Consider the following 22,053-nt stretch of genomic DNA (forward strand, 5'->3'; position numbering starts at 1 on the left):
AACTTGCCCCCATCCAAGATCATCTGATTTGGTCCAGTTGAAGCCCCTTTTCAACTTGACTTTTACAAGTAAATGAACGCACATCACATTTCTATGAACAAATGACTTATAAATAAATATAAATTGGTAGACTTTAATTGCTGTCGTGTAGGCTTGGAGTTCACCTCAATAGATCAGTTACCCAGCAAACTCAAGACTAAAATAAATTGTAAAGGTTTATTCTTGAAGACTAGATGTGTTCATTGGTAATATGGCACCTTAACAAAAGGACAACTTGTCTTCAGGGTGGTGTCCGATTTAAACTTTCTGGAGGAAAGTGAAAATGATTCTAAAGCCTATACAGCAACTATATATCGACCCGGCTCTCTCTACGCTAATCCCAAATTCACTTGTTTTCCAAAGAGACCTTATTTTTTCCAATTCAATAAAGTCATAGCTCTGAAATTCAATTCACGGAAAGTTATTGCGATCTTTGTATGTGGTTGGATATTTTGCACAGACGACTTCTCCAATTTTGCTTCGTTTGTGTTGAATAAATCTTGACACAGTATAATATGTAATGTGTTGCTGTTTATCTCAGGTTCTATTTGCCTAATTTTTAGACCTGCTAAGGAACAGATGATTGCTAATATGTCCTGACATGGAAAACTATAGAATTCAAAGAGGGTGTACTTTCTTATATATATACACGTTATGTTACCTGAATTCGAGTTATTTGCAATGAAGCACTCTGGAGATAGACTGATATCATCAACAGCAACAGTGGAATTATCTGAATAAATTGAAGCTTCCATAATAATCTGAAATTGTAAACCAAAAAATGACATGGCACTAATTTCATTGAAGAGAGCCATGCTAGTCATGTGGTACAAGTGAAGAAATAAGTGTTACAGTATATAGTAATACATTTTATTGGAAAAACAATGTGTAGGGCAAGCTGTCAAAAAAGAAAGGGAGCAGGGAGACCCCCAGGCAGAGTTTCACCATCAGAAGTTAAAGGTCCGTACGAGCGACTCTATTGGCAAAAAACGAAGAAAAAAACGAACGAAAATTCGTGGAACACGAAGATTTTTTTCCCCACGAAGACGAACGTGAAGAGTTGGCCGGCACTCAAGTCTAGTTAAAACTTGGCCAGCTTATTAGTTATTAAACATATAGTATGTACAGATGTAGTCGTCAGGTCTATCCACCAAGAGAGTAAATGCAAATTGGTAAAAGAAAAAAGGTCAACTTGCATATTAACTACCGCCAACTCGCATGTGCACTCAAATTCAGACAGTTGAGTTGATCCAATTGGTTACATGCATGGGCACGTAACGAAAGTCAAGTCTGGTCAGTAGAGTTAACTGTGATCACTCATTAGCTATAGCGCATTTCTTTTAGTTTTGTGGAAAGTTTACATTCTTTAATGTTTTTTTTATGTTTGTGTTTCTTATGCCATCCCTAATTTGTCCAAAGTAAAGCCTTTAAAGACAGGTCTACATTTTTCTCCAGGCACACAAATGTTCACAGACATCTGTATTATTTCCTACAAACGGGGTCAAAGCCCCAGCAAAATATATACTTCCAGAGCTAAATATACATCCAGACGAGCCTTTAGCAGCAAATAATACCTCCACCTGGCTGCTGTGGAGGTAATTGGCATTACAATTCTGAATTCCCATATTGGTGATGACATTTTAATTTACAGCTACAGGAGCTCAGTTCCTTTAGGTGATTCATTGTAGGATTTTCAGAGATGTGACCACATTTCCACCCACATCCAGTGGCTTGCGCATGATCTGCTATATGCGAAGCAATGTTGTTCTTGGAACTGAATTAGCAGGTGGTGGCCGAAATCAAGAATTAAAACTTGAATTGGAGACACCAGGGTCAGTAGATTTTTGAAATATGTTCTAAAAAAAACATATGGCACTCAGGTCTCATAAAAACATCTTATATTTTTGACTGGGGACCCTGGGGCAATTGTCCCATTGGTAGTTCACCCCTGGGATTTCACCTTCCATATGGTGAATTTTAAACAAAATATCTAAAAACAAAAATTTACCAATTGACATAAGGAGGTAATGAAGCCTACCAAAAAGAAGTATATTCTAACATCCTAAAACATATAATTTAAAATCATAAAACTGTACGAGAATAGGTAGAAATAAATTTTAGCATTCATGTGAGTAAATCTGACTTCATTCAGTATTTACATATTACTAGCACGTACCCTTAAACATTATAAAAGTCCATTTCACTCAAGTTATGACCCTTATTTCTTAATGTGCTCTGTCTAGCTGAAGAACATTTTTAGACAGATTTTTGACACTATTCAGGATATGTATTAATTTAATAGCTTAATCTTCACCAAACAATCTTTGGAAACTGCATAAAGATCATCGATCAATTTTGGCATGATGTAATATTTGGCAAGAAAGATTTTTTAATATAAATATATTTGAAAAGTGTCTATTTTAATGGTAAAAGTTATATAGAAATATATAATAAATATATTTGACAAATGTCAGTTTTAGTTGCAGAACAAGCCGTTGCACATTCTTCTTAATTAAATGTATTTTAACATGACACAAAGGGGGGATTAGTACCTGCCGAGAAGGAGGCATGTGACAGACTGCATTTTAAATCAGAGCGTGAGCTAATCAGAAATATGCACAGGATTCCGTCAAACTTCTGCACCCTTAATATTCTAATGTTATTCATTCTTGGCTTATTGTATTAAAATAATAAAAATAAATAAATAATATATATATATATGTGCTCTATTTTGACAATTTTTGGTTCTTATTTCAAAAGTTTGATTTAGTATACATATTTTATATAAACTTTTTGTTTCTAACTGGAAGTCCTGCCTTCACATGTCTTAGACGATGGATTTTAATTATCCAACAAGGACAAAAGGCAAGAATCAGGTTATATAATAGCTTGTTCAACTTACCAAGAACTGTTGCCCATCCCATGGCAAGAAGCATTGCCTGGTCTGAGGCACAGAACTTTGCTTCCCATGTTTTCTCCCCACACAGCAGGCCTTCGGATTGAACATGCCATCAGCAAGGTACATGCCAACTGTCAGCAATCGCACATGTCAATGGAACACTAACCTGCTGACCAAGGTAACTTGCCATCAAGTAGAAGGGCAGAGCAAAGGGGGCATGTGAAGAGGGATTTTTTAGATTGTTTGAATAAAGCTCAGTTATTTAAACAGAATATTTGGGCGGTTGTTCCTTTTATAGGATTGCAGGAAAAAAAGCTTATCTGACATATGAAGTTCCTAAGGAATAAACTCCATGTTCGTAGTTGCCTTGCTCAATAATACATTATCACAGAGACTAATAATAAGCCATAGGCGTCACCTTCACTGCCCTCTCTAGTCATGTATGTACCATTGCATTACATAGCTGACTTAGTATGGTCCACCCCACAGCCTCTGTCCTGTGTCAAATGACCTCCCAGCTAAAAAAAAGTGGGGGAGCATTATACATTATACATTATGCATTCAACCCGATGAAATAAAAAGCGTACCTGGGCCTGGTCCGTTATATCTAGTGAATCTGTGTCGAGCTGAATAGTTGCCTTTCTCCAGTGGTTATCAGATGGACCTGTTATTTCTTTTAGCAGCAGTAGCGAAGACCCCTTATTAACAAGTCTTTTAAAAATTGATAACCTGGAAGCATCCTGTAGGTAGTACCAAAGCTGGATCTGTAAAGTGATAAATAAAAGAATAAGTGCTGCCACTTACATAAAAATATAACAAAATATCATGGATTAATAAAAACTGGATTACACCTAATTACAAACTGTGGTTTAATTACACACACCAGGATATTTTAGATGAGTTATTGTCAGTAATGGAAGGTTATAGCTTATTATCATTTATGATAACCATTCATAATATGAAGTGCCACAGAGGGAACTTAGACAAACCTTGATTGGGATATCAACATATTCAAGATATTCATAAAGTCATGCAATGGAAGTAGCTCAATCTTCCTTTTTTTGGAACACAAATTAATCGACCAAAATATCTCAACATATTTATGGAAGCTACTGTGGAAGAAGAGGCTTATTCATAAGCAAGGCCCTCAATTAAAGTTTAAAATGGGATTGTGTTGGTTAATCCTTAATTTGAAAATGGAAGAACCGTTGGACTTATTCTATTCTATTGTGCGGTATTGTGTAGTTACATACATTATTTTGGAATTGTGCGTCAAATGCCGTATTGATATTTTTTTTATATAGACGTGTACATTTTTAGTTGAAGTTGAACTTGAAAAAGTTCAGAACGATGTGAACAAATGCGGGTAGTAAGACAATGTTACTGCCATCAATATACATTTTTATGTGAAAGGAAATGCAGCTTTAGAATGTTAATCAGTTATGTAACAGTAAGGGAATGACAGCTTGTCTTCCTGTCAAATCAGTCATCTTGAAAAAGTCACTTTAATAAGATGCCATCCTACAGTATATGAATGATTAATATTAATATAAATTGGTATAGAACAGGCTCTGGAAATCTTGTGAATATGGATTTTTTTTTTAATTCTTAATTCACCCTCTATGTCCTTTCGTGGTTGTTTAAAATAAGTTAAAGAATGGTTGACTTAGCGGTTACGCAATCTAAATGTTATGCCTCGCGAGGTGAGCACGGAAATAAAATACTTAATTATATTCATGTGAGGCCACGTAAGCTCGAAAGAGAATATGCAGAAGAATATTAAACGAGTCGTGAACAGAATAGGTACAGAGCATTTAACCAAAAAATGAAAGGTAAATATGTATTTTTTCTTTCTAGTTTTACAGTGACCTTTAGCTGTGCAGTGTAGTTGTAGACTTTGAAAGACAAGAGTGCTGAACGGAACTGAGGAGATACCAGAAACCTGTGCTGTTTGGGGTCTTGACTCCTTGTGTTAGGGACAACTGAGTCAGACAAATATTCACATAGTGTGCCAAATCTGAATTTCATTAAAACCATCTGCATGTATCTGTTCATGCACCTCATCCATCACTGGACAAGACCTGATAAATATGGACCAATGTTTCAAATTAATTATACAAAATTCGTTGACACATTTCTACAAATAAGAGATAGTAAGACAGGGTGCAATCTAGGTGCTGGGCAAGTCCTATGTGTGCAATGTGGGTGTTGGACAAGTCCCATATGTGCAGTATGGGTGCAAGGGCTGGCCTTTGTAGTGTGTGACTTGTGATCTATGCCTGCAATGTAGGCGCCGTCAACGCAGGGGTGGAGGTCATGTGTTTGATGAGCGGTATACAAGGGACAGAGCCAATGGGACAGCAAAATTAGGAGTTGCCTATGGTTGCAAAAGTCCTTGCACCAGCCTTTAATATATGGATTGTAAGATGCCCTGCATAGGTTGTTTGCAGCATATAAATAAAAGATAATAATAATAGACAAGTTATGTTATAACCCAGTAGATGATTTCATAAAATATGTTCTTTCTCGTTCTATTTTTTAAGCTCTAAAAATAAACAGTGGAGGATTTACATTTTTTTTCTTATGAATTAACTTTATCATTGTTATCTCACTTGCCTTGAAGATAAAAGCTACTATAAAAGTATTTAATTGCCAAATAAAAAATACAAGTGTTTACAATATGATTGAACATGGCCGAACACAGTTTTATTACATCCTTTCAATATTTTTTCAGCTAGACTTAAAGTCTTACTGACTTAGCCCATACTACAATTTTTTTCATGTGATAAAAATGAACCATCCTTCAAATTCACATGCCTTGCCATGTATGTTATAACTAACCAAGCTTTCAACCTGTACTGACCTCCACTTTTAATTGTGACCTGCTACCCATTATTTCCGTCACTATTTGTCTGTCCTCACCTTCATTTCTTTGACATTGTTCTCCCTCTTCCCTTCTGTTTTGAATTCAAAGCAGATCAGCTCTGTCTTTCTGTTGACAGACACCAGGAACTAACCACCCCAAGCTTTCAAAACTACACGCACAAAACTAATACTTGATTATTGTAAAGGTGTCACACCATGTTCCCTTCAAAGTGAGAAGACCAGCAGAAAAACACTTTAAAAAAGGGACGAAACCTATGATGGATAAGAAAGATTTCTAATGAAGAATGTATAGAATGTTTGTATAATGCATTTTATGGGGATATTTGATGTTTGTAGCGCATACAGTATGTACCATATGTGGTGTTAAACTATATGATCAAAAGTATGTAGGCACCTGACCATCACACCTTTATGAGCTTGTTGGACATCACATTCCAAATCCATGGGCATTAATATAGAGTTGAGCCCCTCTTTGCAGCTAAAAAACCTTTCACTATTCTGAGAAGGTTTTCCACAAGATTTTGGAGTGTTTCTGTAGAAAATTGTGCCCATTCAGCCAAAAGAGCATTTGTGAGGTCAGGCACTAATGTTGAACAAGAAGGCCTGGTTTGCATTCGAAGAACCAGTTCATCCTTTGGACTTGAGGTCAGGGCTCTGTGCGACCAGTCAAGTTCTTCCACACCAAACTCATCCAACCATGTCTTTATGGACCATGCCTTTATGGTCATGCTGGAACAGTAAGGTCTTCTCCAAACTGATGCCACACAGTTGTAAGTACCACATTGTCCAAAATGTTTTTATATGCTGTATCATTAACATTATCCCTCCTCCACAAAACTTTACAGTAGGCACTATGTATTCTAGTAGGTAGCGTTCTCCTTGGATCCGCTCAGATTCTCCATCAGACTTCCGGATAGTAAAGCGTGATTCATCACTCCACAAAAACTGCTCCAGTGTCCAGTGGTGATGCACTTTACAACACTCAAGCTGACGTTTGGCATTGCCCATAGTGATCCTTGGCTTTTTGCGAATCTGATTGGCCATGGAAACCTTTTTCATGAAGCACCTGACACACAGTGCTTGAGCTGATGTTACTTCCAGGGGCAATTTGAAACTATGTAGTGAGTGATGGTACAGAGAACAGGCGCTTCAGTGTTTGCCAGACCTACCCTGTGAGTGTGCAAGGTCTACCACTTTGTGGCTGAGCTGTTGTTACTCCAAGATGCTTCCTCTTACAGTGGACCGGGGCAGATCTAGCAAGGCAGAAATTTCACAAACTGACTTGGCGCAGAGGTGGTAATCGTTGAGTTCTTCAGTATGACCTATTCTATTGCCAATGTTTGTCTATGGAGATGACATGCCTATTTCCTTGGTTTTATACAAGTAATTAATGTATGTACATTCTTAAAGTTCTCTGCTAGGTGTCATTGTTGTAATTGTCATGTTTCAAAATAAATGCATGTTATTGAAAGCTAAAAATGAATTAAGTACAATTATAAGTAATAGTTATTTTCAATGATTGGCTCTGACAATCTGAGTATTGGAAATCAATCGCTTTCACGGCTCTTGTATTTGTGTAAATTAATACATTCTAGGGAGTAGAAAATACTTTCAGTGTAACTATGAATGGCAGATTTAAGTGAATTCTACATTCCGGGAGGAAAATACATTATATAAGGTCCCTGCATCAGTCAGAACTTGTTTTCTCTTTCGGTTCTGATTTTGATTGTAATGAGAAAGGGAAGCAGTGGGCGTCAGGAAATAACACAGGGAAAGATTGGCAGAAACATCTGAGTATATGAAACCCCTTTATTCAAAATGAATAATTTACAATAGCCATTCAACAATCACAAATGTCATGAAAGAATAAGGAAAACCCCACTGTTTATTCAAATTGTTATGTCCTTCCATGCTTCTGCTCCCAGTCGGGGAATCTCGGCTGATGGATTATGTTTGTTTTCATACCGTGAAGGACTATGCTGTGCATGAATGTATACAGAGTGGAATTAAGGTAGACAAAGCTGCACGCAAATCCCCACACCGCGCATTTACTTTTTTACTTTTAATTATTTTTGATATCTGAGCAATATTCATTTTTGTCTATATACTGCAAAGTAATTTCACCTCTTCTATCACTTTATTTTCCATCATCCTTTAAGAGTAACAGAACTCCTTTTTGTTAGTGTGGTTTGTACTATTTATGGGACCCTGACAATACCAAGCCAATGACATTCCATCCTGGCTAAAGCCAGTGACAGATGTATGGGTATCCGGTTGGCTTAGAGTGATGTCCACCCAGTCCATGATTGAAGGCTATATGTCAAAATAGTTAATTAATCTACATACCTGGCAAAGAGGCTTTACAAAAAAAGAACTTCCAAGCCTTGAAGAGTATTTTTTATCTTGCCCCAAATGTCCACTAACATAAATAAAATTTCCTAGAAAAGAAAACATACATTTATTAACACACATTTCAGACAAATTTTCTGTTGATTAAATTTATAAGCTTCAAACCAAGTCCTCATCATATCCTAAACAGTGCAAGTTTTCAGCTTCCACGTGCGATAAGGTTAAACTCATTATGAGAATCACCATTGTTGACCACCTGTGTCCACTCTGTGAAGGGAAGCTGAAAACCTGCACTGTTGGATGAGCTTTAATCTAAAATCACACTTGTTATAAAATATATCCACTCGTACAATCATTGGTTATTAGGAAAATAACTTTTGCACCTGGTGAAGATGCAAATGACTTTGTGTGTTTCTACCAGGGTTTCTACCAGGGTCTTTGTTATGAATTAGATACATGACTGTTGCACTAGCTCATGGCTGTAAGTGTATTATATGAGCCAATGTATGTATGGCATAAATATGTTTATTATCAAACAGAAGTATAGTGGTTGGAGGAGCAAAATCAAGAAACTAATGGTTTTCCTTTGGATTAAAAGTGGAGCTGTTCTCTACCTACAGCCTATACCATTTTACCTCTTCATTGGGGAATTATTATTTTTAATCCCGTTTGGTTATAGCATTGCCCGTGCCGTATTTCAATACAAAAAAAAACATGCAGAAAACAGCCCTGCTCTAGCATAGGAAGACTGGATCCTTTTGACATAGCTCTCACCATGTTTTATGTATTTATGGTACATCAACTCCTAGGTCATCCGTCATATATTCACACACAAAGATAATATGAATCGATTTAACATCATTGACCAATTTACTAATTTAAGGACAAATTCCAAAGATAAATGTTACCTTTTTTGAAAGAATCAGTTCTATTATTTCATCAATACCACAAAAACAATACCCTCTAGCATTTACACCCTCATCATACAACTGCTCTCCATAGCATCATTTGGTGTTAGTAACTTAAAGGGAAAATCAAGAAGCTTTTTAGAATGTAGATTTTACACTGATATTTATAGTATTTCAGATCACAAAATGAAGCTGAAAGGAGGACATGCAACTACTATATACAGCAGCTGAATGAAAAAAAAAATTCTCTCCAAAATGGGAAAGATTGATGCCAAATTCTTTTGGAATGGAGGAGGGAAAAAGAGAAGAACGTTGTGGGCAGTTAATATTGGGAAAAAGTGCAGTGATGTCAAACGGAGATTAAAACTGATGTCGTAAAAACCTACTGTGTCCTCTGGATTAATTTATTATTGTTTTTTTTTTATTTCAACACAAAGTGACTCTAGGAAGCGAGACAACGTATGAACAAACAAGCAAGTTCCTACATTTTGCTTTTGTATAATACATGCCAAATTTAAATTATTTATGTAAGATGCATTTTATTTTAGAGATAGCGTGAAGCTAACCACATTTTTTAGATCCTTATACAGGCCACCAGCACAAGGTCCATCGTCTAGAGAGTATTAAATTAGTTTATTAAAATGTCCTACAGCATAATCAAATTCATGAAAAACCAAATACAACGATCAATAAAATTAACATATATTAAGTTGGTTCTGATTTTTATTTTAGTTATAGCCAGGATATTTTGCTAAGTAGTCCTAAGATTCTTTATTTCAGCGTTTATTTTTCACTATTTTATTATTTATAGGTACTTGCTTTTTACCAACTTATTCTCGTTCCGCCTTGCAAAATCACACCAGCAATCCCCCAAGGTCATAAATAAATTAAATAATTCTATGATAGGAACAGACTGTATTTTGTTATGTCAGACTTTCTGGTGCACATTTTATATCATAAAAGTCATGTTACGACTTGATTTAAATTTTATCACAGCCATAATTATTGTGCACCAGATTTAGTAGTTTGGTGTGCCAATACAGAAGTTAATAGTAACATTTTCTAAATTGGTTTCAAGTAATTAGTTTATCTAACTTTATCTAAAATACAAAAATATATATATTTACTGTATATATCTATATCTATCTATAGATAGATAGATAGATAGATAGATAGATAGATAGATAGATAGATAAATAGATAGATATCTGTATCTATAGATATATATAAATAGAAGAAAATAAGAAATTCGAAGAGAAGTACACTGCACTGGGTAATTTGGCCGGTTATTAATCTAGCTGATTTAAGTAGGGAATGGACAAAATAAATGAGTTTTCTAAATGGTGAATGGGATAAAACAAATGGTACTACTGACCCTCAACTGCGTCTAGGTTACACATTGCAATTTAATTCACATAGAACTGGTATTGTAGTGAAATTGAGGTAGATAGGTGGAACTGCCTCCCAGGAGAAGTAGAGGTTAATACAGCGAGGAATTTAAACATACATGTGGCTATCCTGAATGTAAGGTGAGATCAAGGACCCATTGAGGTCTTTACATCAGGAAACATGGGCAGACAAGATGGGCCGAATGGTTCTTATCTGCCATCAAGTTCCATGTTTCTATTCTATGATCCATTGCACCTTTCTTTTGGTGGAAAATTCATAATCTTGTCAATAATGCATCTTACTTCTTTCCATTTGGTCTAACAGGGAAATAAGTGTGGAGCTGAACCTGTGTAATATGTATTTCTCGTGTTACCAATGATGTAAAAAATCTTGAAATGTCTTCTTTACACGGTTTTATATTGACAATATTCCACAGAAATAAAACATAAATATATATTACTATAACTAATAATATACTATTAAATCATCTTTATATTCTTATTTGTGGAAATGAACATAAAGTGACCAAAAAGTGCAACACTAAAATCACCATAGCAACCAGTGGAACGCTCCACCATTTCTGTGGATGCCATTCTCTTATATGTTGTCACTTTATAAGCTAAGTAGCTCCTGCAACGTTACATTTTAACTGGACGCCTTGACAATCAAACTAAAGAGAATATATGACATCAAATACTTACCATATTCTGTTTTAGTTGTGTGGTCTTCATTTGGAAGGAGTTGATCCTGTGACTTTCTTCCGCTGGTTGCTTTCCAGCTATGGCCACCTGTTTGGAGTGGTGTCCAGTTGCAAAAGCCAGATTCAAAGTCACATCTGCTAAAATTTCCTGTACATCACAAAGGTTTTAGGATTTCAGTAGAATGATTAAGACAGACCATTACAGATATTATAATTCATATATACACATATGACATTTGATGACATATTATTTGTGTATATAAGTAACATCACTACTAAAATGTCATAAAAGTTATTTTCAATATTCTGTTCTAACCCTGAAAGAATACAAAGACACACACACACACACACACACCTACACAAGCCATCAAGGTTCATTTATTTTGGGCTGTTTTTCATATTTATTGGGTTGTATTTCTGAGTTTTGGTCATCATAAAGACTTACATTTCAGACAGACATTGTAATTTGTGTTTTGTTTTAGACATGTATTATTTGTTACGATATTAATTCTAAACTTACTACAATATCCTGGATCTTCATCACTTCCATCTTCGCAATCCAGCTCAAAATCACATGCTGACTGGGCGCTCAGACACAATTCATTGGGAGATTTAAGCAGCTTTGTGGATATTTTGCAGCCAACGATTCTGAAACCATCCAAAGCAATGAACCCTTTGCTGCCGGTTATTCTTCCTTCAAATGCAAGCTTCAAAATATTCATGACATGTTAAGAAGTACGGTACTAGTTTATAATTTTTTATAGTTCACATCTTAGTTCGTGTTTTTAATGATGCTGACAACATAGAGAAAGAACAGGGAGGCTTTACAAAAAGAAATCGACATTGATTATCAAAACCAAAAAAATAGTCTACATACTTTTAACATTGCTTTGATCAATACCATTTTTTTTTTCATTGTTTCACATTGTTCTGGGAAATATTATTATGCGCAAGGCATTGTTAATACAAATCTGTTATGATGGATCTTGAAGGTATGAAAACTGCTGAACCATTTTTAAGAATGTAAAAAGTCAACATGAGAAAAAAGTCATCTGTACTATTACCCTACTGAGAAGAAACTGCAATTTTATACTTTATAATTCAAAGAAACAGTTTCCACTTTACATGCATTCTAAATTTGATTCATACCTGTGGAGCTCCATGGAAATAGGTTATTTGATGGTGAAATCAACTGTTGGATTTCTGTCTGTTCAAGTGACACTTATTACATTTACTGAAAATGCTTGAATATGAATGTTAGTACCATTGCAATCAAGCCCATCTATTTATTGAAGGTACATAAGAAGGTGATGCGGATTTTTCACTGCTGCAAAATCATTTTATATGATTGTTGGCAGAACTATCTTTTCCGCAATTCAGACATTTTAAGGAGCCTTCAGCTATACTCTTATACGCATATATTCCTATATTTGCTGAGTAGCCCTGATGTTAAGGGGGAAATGGAATATTGTGTCTAATGTGTCTAATACTACTCTCAGGCTAGACTTACAGAACAACAGAACAGTTTGCTCTGACCCCACCTGGACTGAAGAGATTGCTTGTTTCAAAGGGATCTTAGCATCCAGAGCCGAACTGGGAATGAAAAGCAGCCCTAGAAATACTTGGACACCATCCCCATATATTTTATTGTGTAGTCGAGTTCATGTGCGCACATGTCCCATGAGGGGTTAACTAGAAACCCCAGGGCCCTGGGGCAAGTTCCACCGAGCTTCACAAGCAACATGTCCCACGGTGCCACCTTTCTCTCCAAACAGCTTGTCTGTGCCATCTTAACCCCATAAACAGCCTGCCAGTGCCACCTCTTCCCACTCAGCAGCCTGCCAGTGCTACCTTTGCCCCTTTAACAGCCTACCTGTACCACCACTGCCCCCCTAAACTGCCTGCCCTGGGCAGGAAGAGAGAGTTTCCTTGTACAATATGTAAGTTCCACAGCGATAAGCTGCAGGCCATAGACATCAGCATGTCCCCAGTGCTGCAAGGCCGGCCCCAGGACTGATCTGCCTTCCGGGAAATCTCCCGGGTTCCCAGTAGGCCAGGCTGGGCCTGTGCATCAATGGCAGCGCCAGTCAGTGACAGCAGGAGTAGGTTTTCATTCATTCTGCTTAAACCGATATAAAACATGCTAAAGGGTCATCTTTAGTAAATCCAGCTCATACTTTGTGTTGGAAGCAGCAGACCCTATATATTCTATACATATTCTATACATTTAAACAATGTGTTTGAAACCCCAGCGTGTATAATTTGCACTGAGACTGGCTAGTTTCAGTGAAAATCTGCAACAAGCGGCAAAAGTAAAATTAATTTAACTGTTTTGATTAAATGAAAATGACTAATTTAATCTATTTTAATAGGTAAAATGAAAACACTTCCCAAATTATCCTGCACTATGCATGTTTGAAACAATAGAGGCTAATAAGCTATTAATTACAACATTATACTAATGCTGAAATCATTACGGCAAAATTATTTTGCTTTTTTTTATATTACGACAAAAGTACTTAATTAGAAGTGATGGTCACCATCAAGAGCTGGAAAACAAATCTTCTTTCAGGTGACATGCATTTATATGAGCAGGGACCCATTGGGAAATCTATCATTATGCTATCTATTTCTGTGCTAAAGCACTATGTTTTTAGCGGCACAGTGAAAGATGGGGGAGGGGCTTTATTGTGGTCACATCCACTCATGTCCAGGCTCCTCCCCTTTTGCTGAGCCCCTGTTTCCTTAGTTTTGGAAAAACTTTTTTGGAATTATCTTTCAGAATGGACCAGTGGTTGTTAATTTTTGAATACCATATTGGTATTTTCATTTTTGCCCATTCTCCATAAAATGTAAAAATTCCATGTGTGGGATGGGGATACGTTTAGTGATATGTAGATGGAGATTTCTCCGTTGTAATGGCACAAGAGAGCTACAATTTGAGATGCTCCCTACGGAGACACTGTCACTGTAGGGCAGAGTATGAAGCGGCTGTCATCCATTGAGAGACGTGGCAAACTAGGGAGACTAGCCACCCAAAATGACAATAGCTCCTAGTTAAGTGGTCCAGGGGCTGGTACCCCATCCCTCGACCTGCCACCCCAAGCCCAGTAGACATGGCCACAATATGCCAATAACCAGCGGAGCGGTGTCTACACAGTTGGCAAGTTATATTATAAAAAAAATTATATTAACACAAAAGTTAATAAACAATAAGACAATACATACAATATACAGCACATTATATATATTTGTGAATACCTGAAATCCCTTTGAATGTTCTGGAATAAAAACTTCCCCTTTAATCCATTGACTTTCTGTTGAACTATTGTGTTCAAAAAGTATTTCTTCCATCTTAAACATAACGTAAAAAATAGTGTTGAAACGTATGCATGTTTTGGTATTAGAAATTCAAAGATTACAGCATATTACATCTAATTCAGAAATGACACATTCTATCTACCCATAAATGCCAAAAAATTCTGTTAGTCCTAATAACATGAAGTGTTTCATCAAAAGGACCCCAAAATGTCAGCCAGCCCTGAATCAATTAAAGCTGAGAATATTCACATAAATGAGCAATCAAATGCTATTCATGTAAATCCATAACCGAAACACGGCAAGTGATTAAGAACTAGAGAGAAATAAAAATGCAATAAGAGTTCCTTGAAGTGGAGGTTTCATTACATTCCAGAGTACCGTATAATATTTTAATAGACTTTTACATATCTTGAACCACATCAAATGCTTTCATGGTTTTAAAGAATTCAGCACCCTAACTTTAAAAAAAACTGTAAAATTAGACTGTAAAGGAATCCAGAGCTTCGGGTTAGAATGTTTTCTAGTCCGCAGAACTCTCAAAGGGGTCCGGCTTTATAGATACAGCGTTTCCTGCTTGAAGGAACCTAAACTAAGCTGGCCCTTACGAAAAATTACTGCAGTTTTTTCTGAAGTAATACTGCAGTTTTTTCATGTCCAAAAAACTGCAGTATTACTGCAGAAAAAACAGTATTACTGCACATTTACTGCACTTTTACTGCAGTATTACTGCACATTTACTGCACTATTTTTTTATATTGCAAACCTACAGTTGTACTTCAAAGTACTGTAGCTTTATTGCATTTGTACTTCCGTACAAAAATAACTGCAGTACAGTGAAGTACAAATGCAGTAAAACTGCAGTAAATGTGCAGTAATACTGCAGTAAAAGTGCAGTATTGCAGTTTTTTCATGTCCAAAAAAGTGAGTACCAGTAAGTGAGTACCAGTAAGTCTGCCGTATTGGCCTCCTGCGCCCCCAGTTAAAGACACTGTTCCACTTAGACAAAACATTCATTGCATCAACCTATCCGTGGCTACTTTAACATCACATGAGGATTAAGTCATGCTAGAAAAATATGAATTAGGAAGATAGTTTGGGCATTCTTCAGTATTAGGAATTATGTTTCTACTGCTGCATTTAGTTAAACATGTTTTAAGAGTTGGTGAATTAGCACCTATGAGCCTAGTGTGTATTACTGGAAACTCCAACCTTGGCATTCATTTGATAAAAATGAAAAGATTTATCATTCCTCTACCTATTTTTTATATATTTTTACCTCTGCATTATACAAAATATTTTATACTCACAGAAAACTTTGCATTTTACATTAAATAAATGTATACAGTATATCAATGTTTATGTTGAGTTTAAAAAAAAAAAGTGGTTTAAAGTTCACTTGAATACAGATTGCCCTAACAGTTATGGCTTTAATATAAATGTAAAATAAATTTATGCTTTTGGCAAAGAAACCACTTATTATTTTCTCTCTGAATTTTTGCTGCGACTGCAAAAAAGTCCAGCTGTGTTTATTATATACAACTGAAAGTACTTTAATGCCGGCAAATGAAATAGTACCTCTTCTGTGTATAGAAGAAGCTTCAGAAGATTATTCCCCTCTATTTCATAATGAAACTGGAACTGACAGGTTGTGCCGGTGCTGAAGTACCGCGGGCTGATCATATAAGCACCGTTCTGTAAGGTGTTGTTCCCTGCTCCAAAAAACATAAACGACCCTGCAATGAAATAATATATTATTTACATCTTATACTGAATCCAGTGTGCAGGTCTGCTTTGCCAGAAATTGTTGCTATCTGTATCAAGGCCTCCATAATGTGGTGTCACTCAGAAGTAAAACTTTTTCCACTATATTGTGCATATCCAGCTAGGGTTGCCATCTCTTGCTAAGCCATTTCCAGGACAATCTTCAAGAGGTTTCACGTGAGGGGAATGGAAATGGTTTTACCAATCACACCTAAAAACGTTTGGTTCAGCAGGGAGAAAGGAAAAGAGACACAAGAAAGAAAAAAAAGACGGAGAGAACAAAGTAAAGAACAGAGAATGGACAGAAGGCAAATAGAAGGGGAAATACAAGTAAAGAGAGAAGAGAGCTGAGAAAAGGGAGAAGACAATAATGAAAAGAAAAAAGGGAGAGGAAAGTGAGAAAAGAAAAAAAGAGAGAGGGGGAAACAGTAGAGAAGAGAGAAAGACGGGGGAGGGAGATGAGAAAGTAGAGTGATTAAAGAAAAAGAGAGAGGGACGATAAAAGAGAAAGCACAAATGAGAAGAAAGAAAGTAAAATATGAAGAAAGAAGAGCAAAAGAGAAGAAGGGGAAAGAGAGAATCCCTTTAACTGGCTGAGAGTGATGTCAGTTGAACCCCATCCAACAGCGGCATCAGAGAAATATAAAGTATAACATTCTTAAATGGAATCCGGTCACGGTTTTAGTGCTCCAAACAGTGCCAGTCACACTCTTCACAGATCCTACACTGACAGGACTGCTGGTCATCGAAATAAAATAGCTCAATTATCCTCCTGCGCATTAGCAAAAACATGCGTGGAACATCAACTCTTACCACGACCCACACATCTTCCAGGTCCCTGCTAATTTATTTTGGAAAATAAAGGCTGTCCAGTCCTCTACCACCAGCATTTACTAGGAACCCAGTCCTTACTTCTTTGTTCCAGGGCTGTCCAGGTGAAACCAAGACAGATGGCACATAACAATGTGGCACGCACATCAGCAGGCACTTGAGCACCTTGGTAAATAACCCTTTTAATATCAGTCTACAATTACCCAAACAGACTTAATTTAGAAAGCAATATCATCAAACAACAGCTGGTTCTTAGAAAAGGTAGAGATAGAAAAACATACAATACAAGCTGATGTTTCAGATCAATACAGATCTTGGGATAAAATGCACTTTCTATATAATTTCTATAACACTCAAATGTACATCTAATCCAACATTCCAACTACAACCACAGTAAGATTTTTTAAAGAGTTGGCAATTAATGCAAAAATTCTATGTTACAGTATAATAGATACAAAAGCTTACCGCTGGTTTATAGTTAGAGATTAAATAACAAAAATAAAATATAAATTAATGAAAATATGTTGCAAATGGACGTGAGCGCCATCTGCTGATGCAAAAATGAATAACAGCATGACATAATAACACATAACTCGTAACAAGTGGTTTGTCTATTTATTTTAAAGATCATGAATATATGCCCAGCTTCCTGTCACGCCGGCATTATATAAATAAAACATAATAATAATAATAATAATGTAAAGTATAATTTTATACCGTACTGCTATATACAACACATAAAATTATATGCGATAACAAGTTTATTTGCCATCCACAATGGCAGCAGGTCTCTGTGTTTTAACGTATTTAGTCCTTACGAGACTTGTAAGCATTTAAAAGGAACACAGTCATTTCTACATAGATTACATCGATTAAAGGAGTCCTTAATGTAGGCCGTTCAAAGTAATATAACCATGACTTTTTTACATCATTGGAGGACAGGGAGTTTTAAACGTATTACAAAAAAAGCATAAATACAGTATGTGCACCCACATCATACCTATACTGCTACTTACTAATCCTGTGGCCTAGAATTATGGATATTGCTATTTGGTACCTTTAATGAAACAAGAATGGCCTACCATTAAAATATTAAAAATATATTACTTACAAGATAAAGTACAAGATATGACATAATAACAGCTAGACCTAAATACCTTTTAGTTAAATTATTTTCATGATTATTGCATTCTAGGTGTATCGCTATATAATATCTTTCAACATTATTCGAATGGAAAACCTTTTAAATATTTAACAGCTAATATAGGTGGAGAACATGGCCCTGTTCTTGTGAGCTTACAGTCTATTAGACTATGGTTTAGGGACAGGCATGGTTAATATTATACTGACCTCCTTCAACAGTGACATTAAGAAAAGCAAATCTAAATTGGGTGAGCCTTAAGTTACTGTTTCGTTCCTAACAGTTGGTATGCCATAAAAATACATTTTATATGAGTTTTTGTTATCTAAGCAGAAATGGGATATTTGTGTCGCGTTTCAGTTTTTATTTCTTGCTCCATAATTCTTGCTTTATCTTGAGTTAGGCTTTTTATCGTCGGTCTTATTTCAGTCTTCATTGGCAGACATATCTATTCTCATAGAAACCTTTGCAAAGAATAAAAAGTTGTCAGTTCCTATTCAGACTAAACCTGAATGCGTTATCTCCCAGAGCAGATTTTTTGGCTGCTTTGCGAGTTGCAATCTGTCAGCTGCGCTGCGTTTTTTTCTATCCCCAGCACAAAACATTTGGGACACAGTCTCGACCTTAGACCCTTTATGACAAAAGTAGACTGGAGGCTAATTTGAAACTTTGCACTGGGATCCTGAACTTTATTATTCAAACTTTAACATCTGTCACAAAATGTGTGCGTTTTTCACCTAAATATATATATTGTCTTGTAAATATGAATGGGTAGCTTGCAGTGAAAGTAAATGAACTAGGGCAGGGGTGTCCAACCTGCGGCACTCCAGCTGCTGCAGGACTACATCTCCCATCCTCCTCAGCCAGCCCCTTAGCTGAAAGAGCATTATGGGAGATGTAGTCCTGCAGCAGCTGGAGGGCCGCAGGTTGGACACCCCTGAACTAGGGTGTTGGATAAAAAATGTACATTGTTATATTTTGTTCCAGGGACTAAAGACATTTACGATACTTCGTCAAGGGCCAACAAACCATATTCAGGGAGGGGGAGATGAATATGCTTTGAAGGCCTAGACTGGCTATCTGGTACACCAGGCAATATGGCCAGATACTTACCCTTACACCAGCTCAAAAAATTAAAAATGGATCCTGTAGTGTCCAGCTGCCGGCTGGATACAAATTAAATGTGTTGTTCAAATTGGCCTTTAAGTGCTAGGGGCAGCTTATTCCATCCCAGACCAGACCTACTTCAGGGGTTCTTTCTTTAGTTGATAGGGTATATTTAGCACAAGCTAGGCTGCCTCCCTCTTTACTTCCACACTGCTGGAAGGGGAAGACGCTCTTTAAGCAGGGGGCAAGTGCAGCCAAGCGGCTCAGTTATAAAGTGGCCCAAAACGTTCTGCCAGACAACATTCAGTCCTGTCCAAAATACATTGGACATGAAACGAAAACAAATGACAGAAATCTCATCTACCGTCATTCTTACAGCCTGGTGGCTACTTCTGGAAATGCTATAAAAACTCAAAATAGCCTCAAACGTTAAAAGCCTCAAAACTCAAAAGTTAGTTGCCCAACATCTTTAAATCAGACCAGAGAAGGGGGCAACCCGCTCACTCCCAGGCTCCCTTTCTAACACTCCACTGACTCTAGAGTATCTAGAGCCCCCCACAAAAAACATTGTTTATATAATATACAATAAAGTAACTTTTTTCTATTCATTTATCTTGCAACAGTTTATCCCAAATTCCGGCTTTGGTTACTATCAAATAAATGGTATATACATGTCATGTGAAATGGGCATTGCTGTTGCTGAAAGGCATTATTTCATTAGAGGTATCTGTCATATTGTCTAGCTCGGAGAGAAACCAGTAACCACAAGTGCACGTTTTCATTCTGTTAACATGATATTTAACCATTTTCCATGGTCAGATGCTCTCTGTCAGCAGACATGTCAAATTAGTAACCGTGTACTTTATAGAAAGAGACATAGGAATCAGAGCTCCTACCCACACTGAGACAGTAAAACAATCATAGATATGTAATGCTCTGCTTACCATATAACGACTCATTCCAAGGCAAATGAGTTATGACATTGAGAATTAACCTTGTAATTATGTACATTTTATAAGGTGTCTAACACGGAGCATCAATAGACAATTATACTCTACCTCAATTGGATTTCATATATTACCTACTTCAAGAGAAGCCTTTGTATAGCGACATTATATATCATGTGTCTATTGTGCGCAGCGATCCACAGGATACATACCAGCATATTTACAATTGGAAATGTATTAATTGATGAAACACCTCTCTCCCTTCTTGCCAAAGAGTCTACTCTATTACCTGTACCCCCATTGCACTCCAGCTATTATACACTTATAATCGCCCCACAAGCTATTTTCTTCATTCTGTAGTCCAGAAACTCAAGGAGTCTAAGGGTTTAAATGCTGTCATGTATTAATTAGATTGTTTTTGGTATCCGAGTTGTCTTGTGGACAATGTTGAGTTCTGAATGACTCCAAATGATTCAACAGGTATTATAGTATCTGGTTCATTACTGATTGGAAAATATGGATAGCTTCCATTCCAAATAAACCAGCTCTGGGATTCTTGGGGGTCATCCCAAGAGTAACTTGTCATCCCTGATAAGAACCATTCAGCCCATCTAGTCTGCCGATTTTTCCTGAGATGCGAATCAGTCTTTGGTCTTGTCTTAGATACAGACATTAGTCATTGCCCTATGACTATACTATGTATAATTTAACTCCCCGTATTACCCTGCAATACTTCTACCACTTTCTTTGGTTTTAAGTGAAAATTGTATGCTATGCAGGTGTATATATATATATATATATATATATATATATATATATATATATATATATATATATATATAATGTACACAGTATATATATATATATATATATATATATATATATATAGTATATATACTGTATATGTAAAATGGAGGGAGTGTCAGAAAGTATTCTTGCCCTGTTTATTGCTGTCAAATATATATACTCCATGAACATATTCTTGTTTTTACTTTGAATTCCCTTTTAATGTATCAGGCCTGGCCTGGAGTTTGCTCAGAATTGCTTTGCTGAATTGCTGAACTCTTACAGCATCAATTTTAAGTGCAGGTATTAATTTATCTGCAGAAAATAAAAACTATATAAATAAATATATAAGCATATATATATATAACATGTATATTAAACATGCGGAATTGTGTTTTGCATATTAAACTGGGACTTCAAAGCAAGCCTTATTTAAGAAAATTAATGTATTACTAATTATGGAGATACTGTAGTATTGTCTAATTTAGTTCACATTAAAATGTAAATAACTTCCTAAAACTTTTATCTTATTGTATTTTTCACACCAGATAAACTTTAATGGAACAAAGACTAACATTTTCCAATGCTATTGGTAACATTATGTATCAAGCTGCATTTAATTTTCATTCCTTTCATGCAGACTTCCAAAGCCCATTTCCCTTATTTTAAATTCAAACCAATTCGAACTTCTATTTACTGGCAATGAGTATTTTACTGCTCTAATTTATCTGTTGGTTTTGTTTGAAAGACCATAGAGGATATAACACATACACAGGGTTTTTCAAAGTAAAAAAGTAACAAGCTCTCTAATATTCTTACATCAATATGAATATATTTCAGAGAATTTCTTTCAGATTTTCTCATGCTTAAAGGAGAAGTCCCATGCAGGGCTGAGCCGAGGGTTTGTGGCACTTGTGTAATATTTCTTCAGTGCCCCTCCAACTAAAACACACACACACATATTAACATGCAAACCTGGTCTCAATCTA

General features: G+C 36.2%; 1 protein-coding gene across 2 annotated transcripts in view; it reads right to left on the bottom strand.

Annotated features, from left to right (window-relative positions):
* The window catches only part of MALRD1 (MAM and LDL receptor class A domain containing 1), a 128,595-nt gene that overhangs the window by 83,253 nt on the left and 23,289 nt on the right, over nucleotides 1-22,053 (bottom strand). For both annotated transcript variants that reach the window (XM_053467035.1, XM_053467034.1), the window contains exons 7-13: nucleotides 16,067-16,224; nucleotides 14,432-14,524; nucleotides 11,691-11,877; nucleotides 11,172-11,318; nucleotides 8,171-8,262; nucleotides 3,526-3,702; nucleotides 701-800 (exon numbers count right to left, since the gene is read on the bottom strand). In XM_053467035.1, the coding sequence (XP_053323010.1) occupies nucleotides 701-800; nucleotides 3,526-3,702; nucleotides 8,171-8,262; nucleotides 11,172-11,318; nucleotides 11,691-11,877; nucleotides 14,432-14,524; nucleotides 16,067-16,224 (954 nt within the window). The remainder of the gene's footprint in view (nucleotides 1-700; nucleotides 801-3,525; nucleotides 3,703-8,170; nucleotides 8,263-11,171; nucleotides 11,319-11,690; nucleotides 11,878-14,431; nucleotides 14,525-16,066; nucleotides 16,225-22,053) is intronic.

This window comes from Spea bombifrons, chromosome 5 (assembly GCF_027358695.1).
Source record: "Spea bombifrons isolate aSpeBom1 chromosome 5, aSpeBom1.2.pri, whole genome shotgun sequence".
Taxonomy (NCBI): domain Eukaryota; kingdom Metazoa; phylum Chordata; class Amphibia; order Anura; family Pelobatidae; genus Spea; species Spea bombifrons.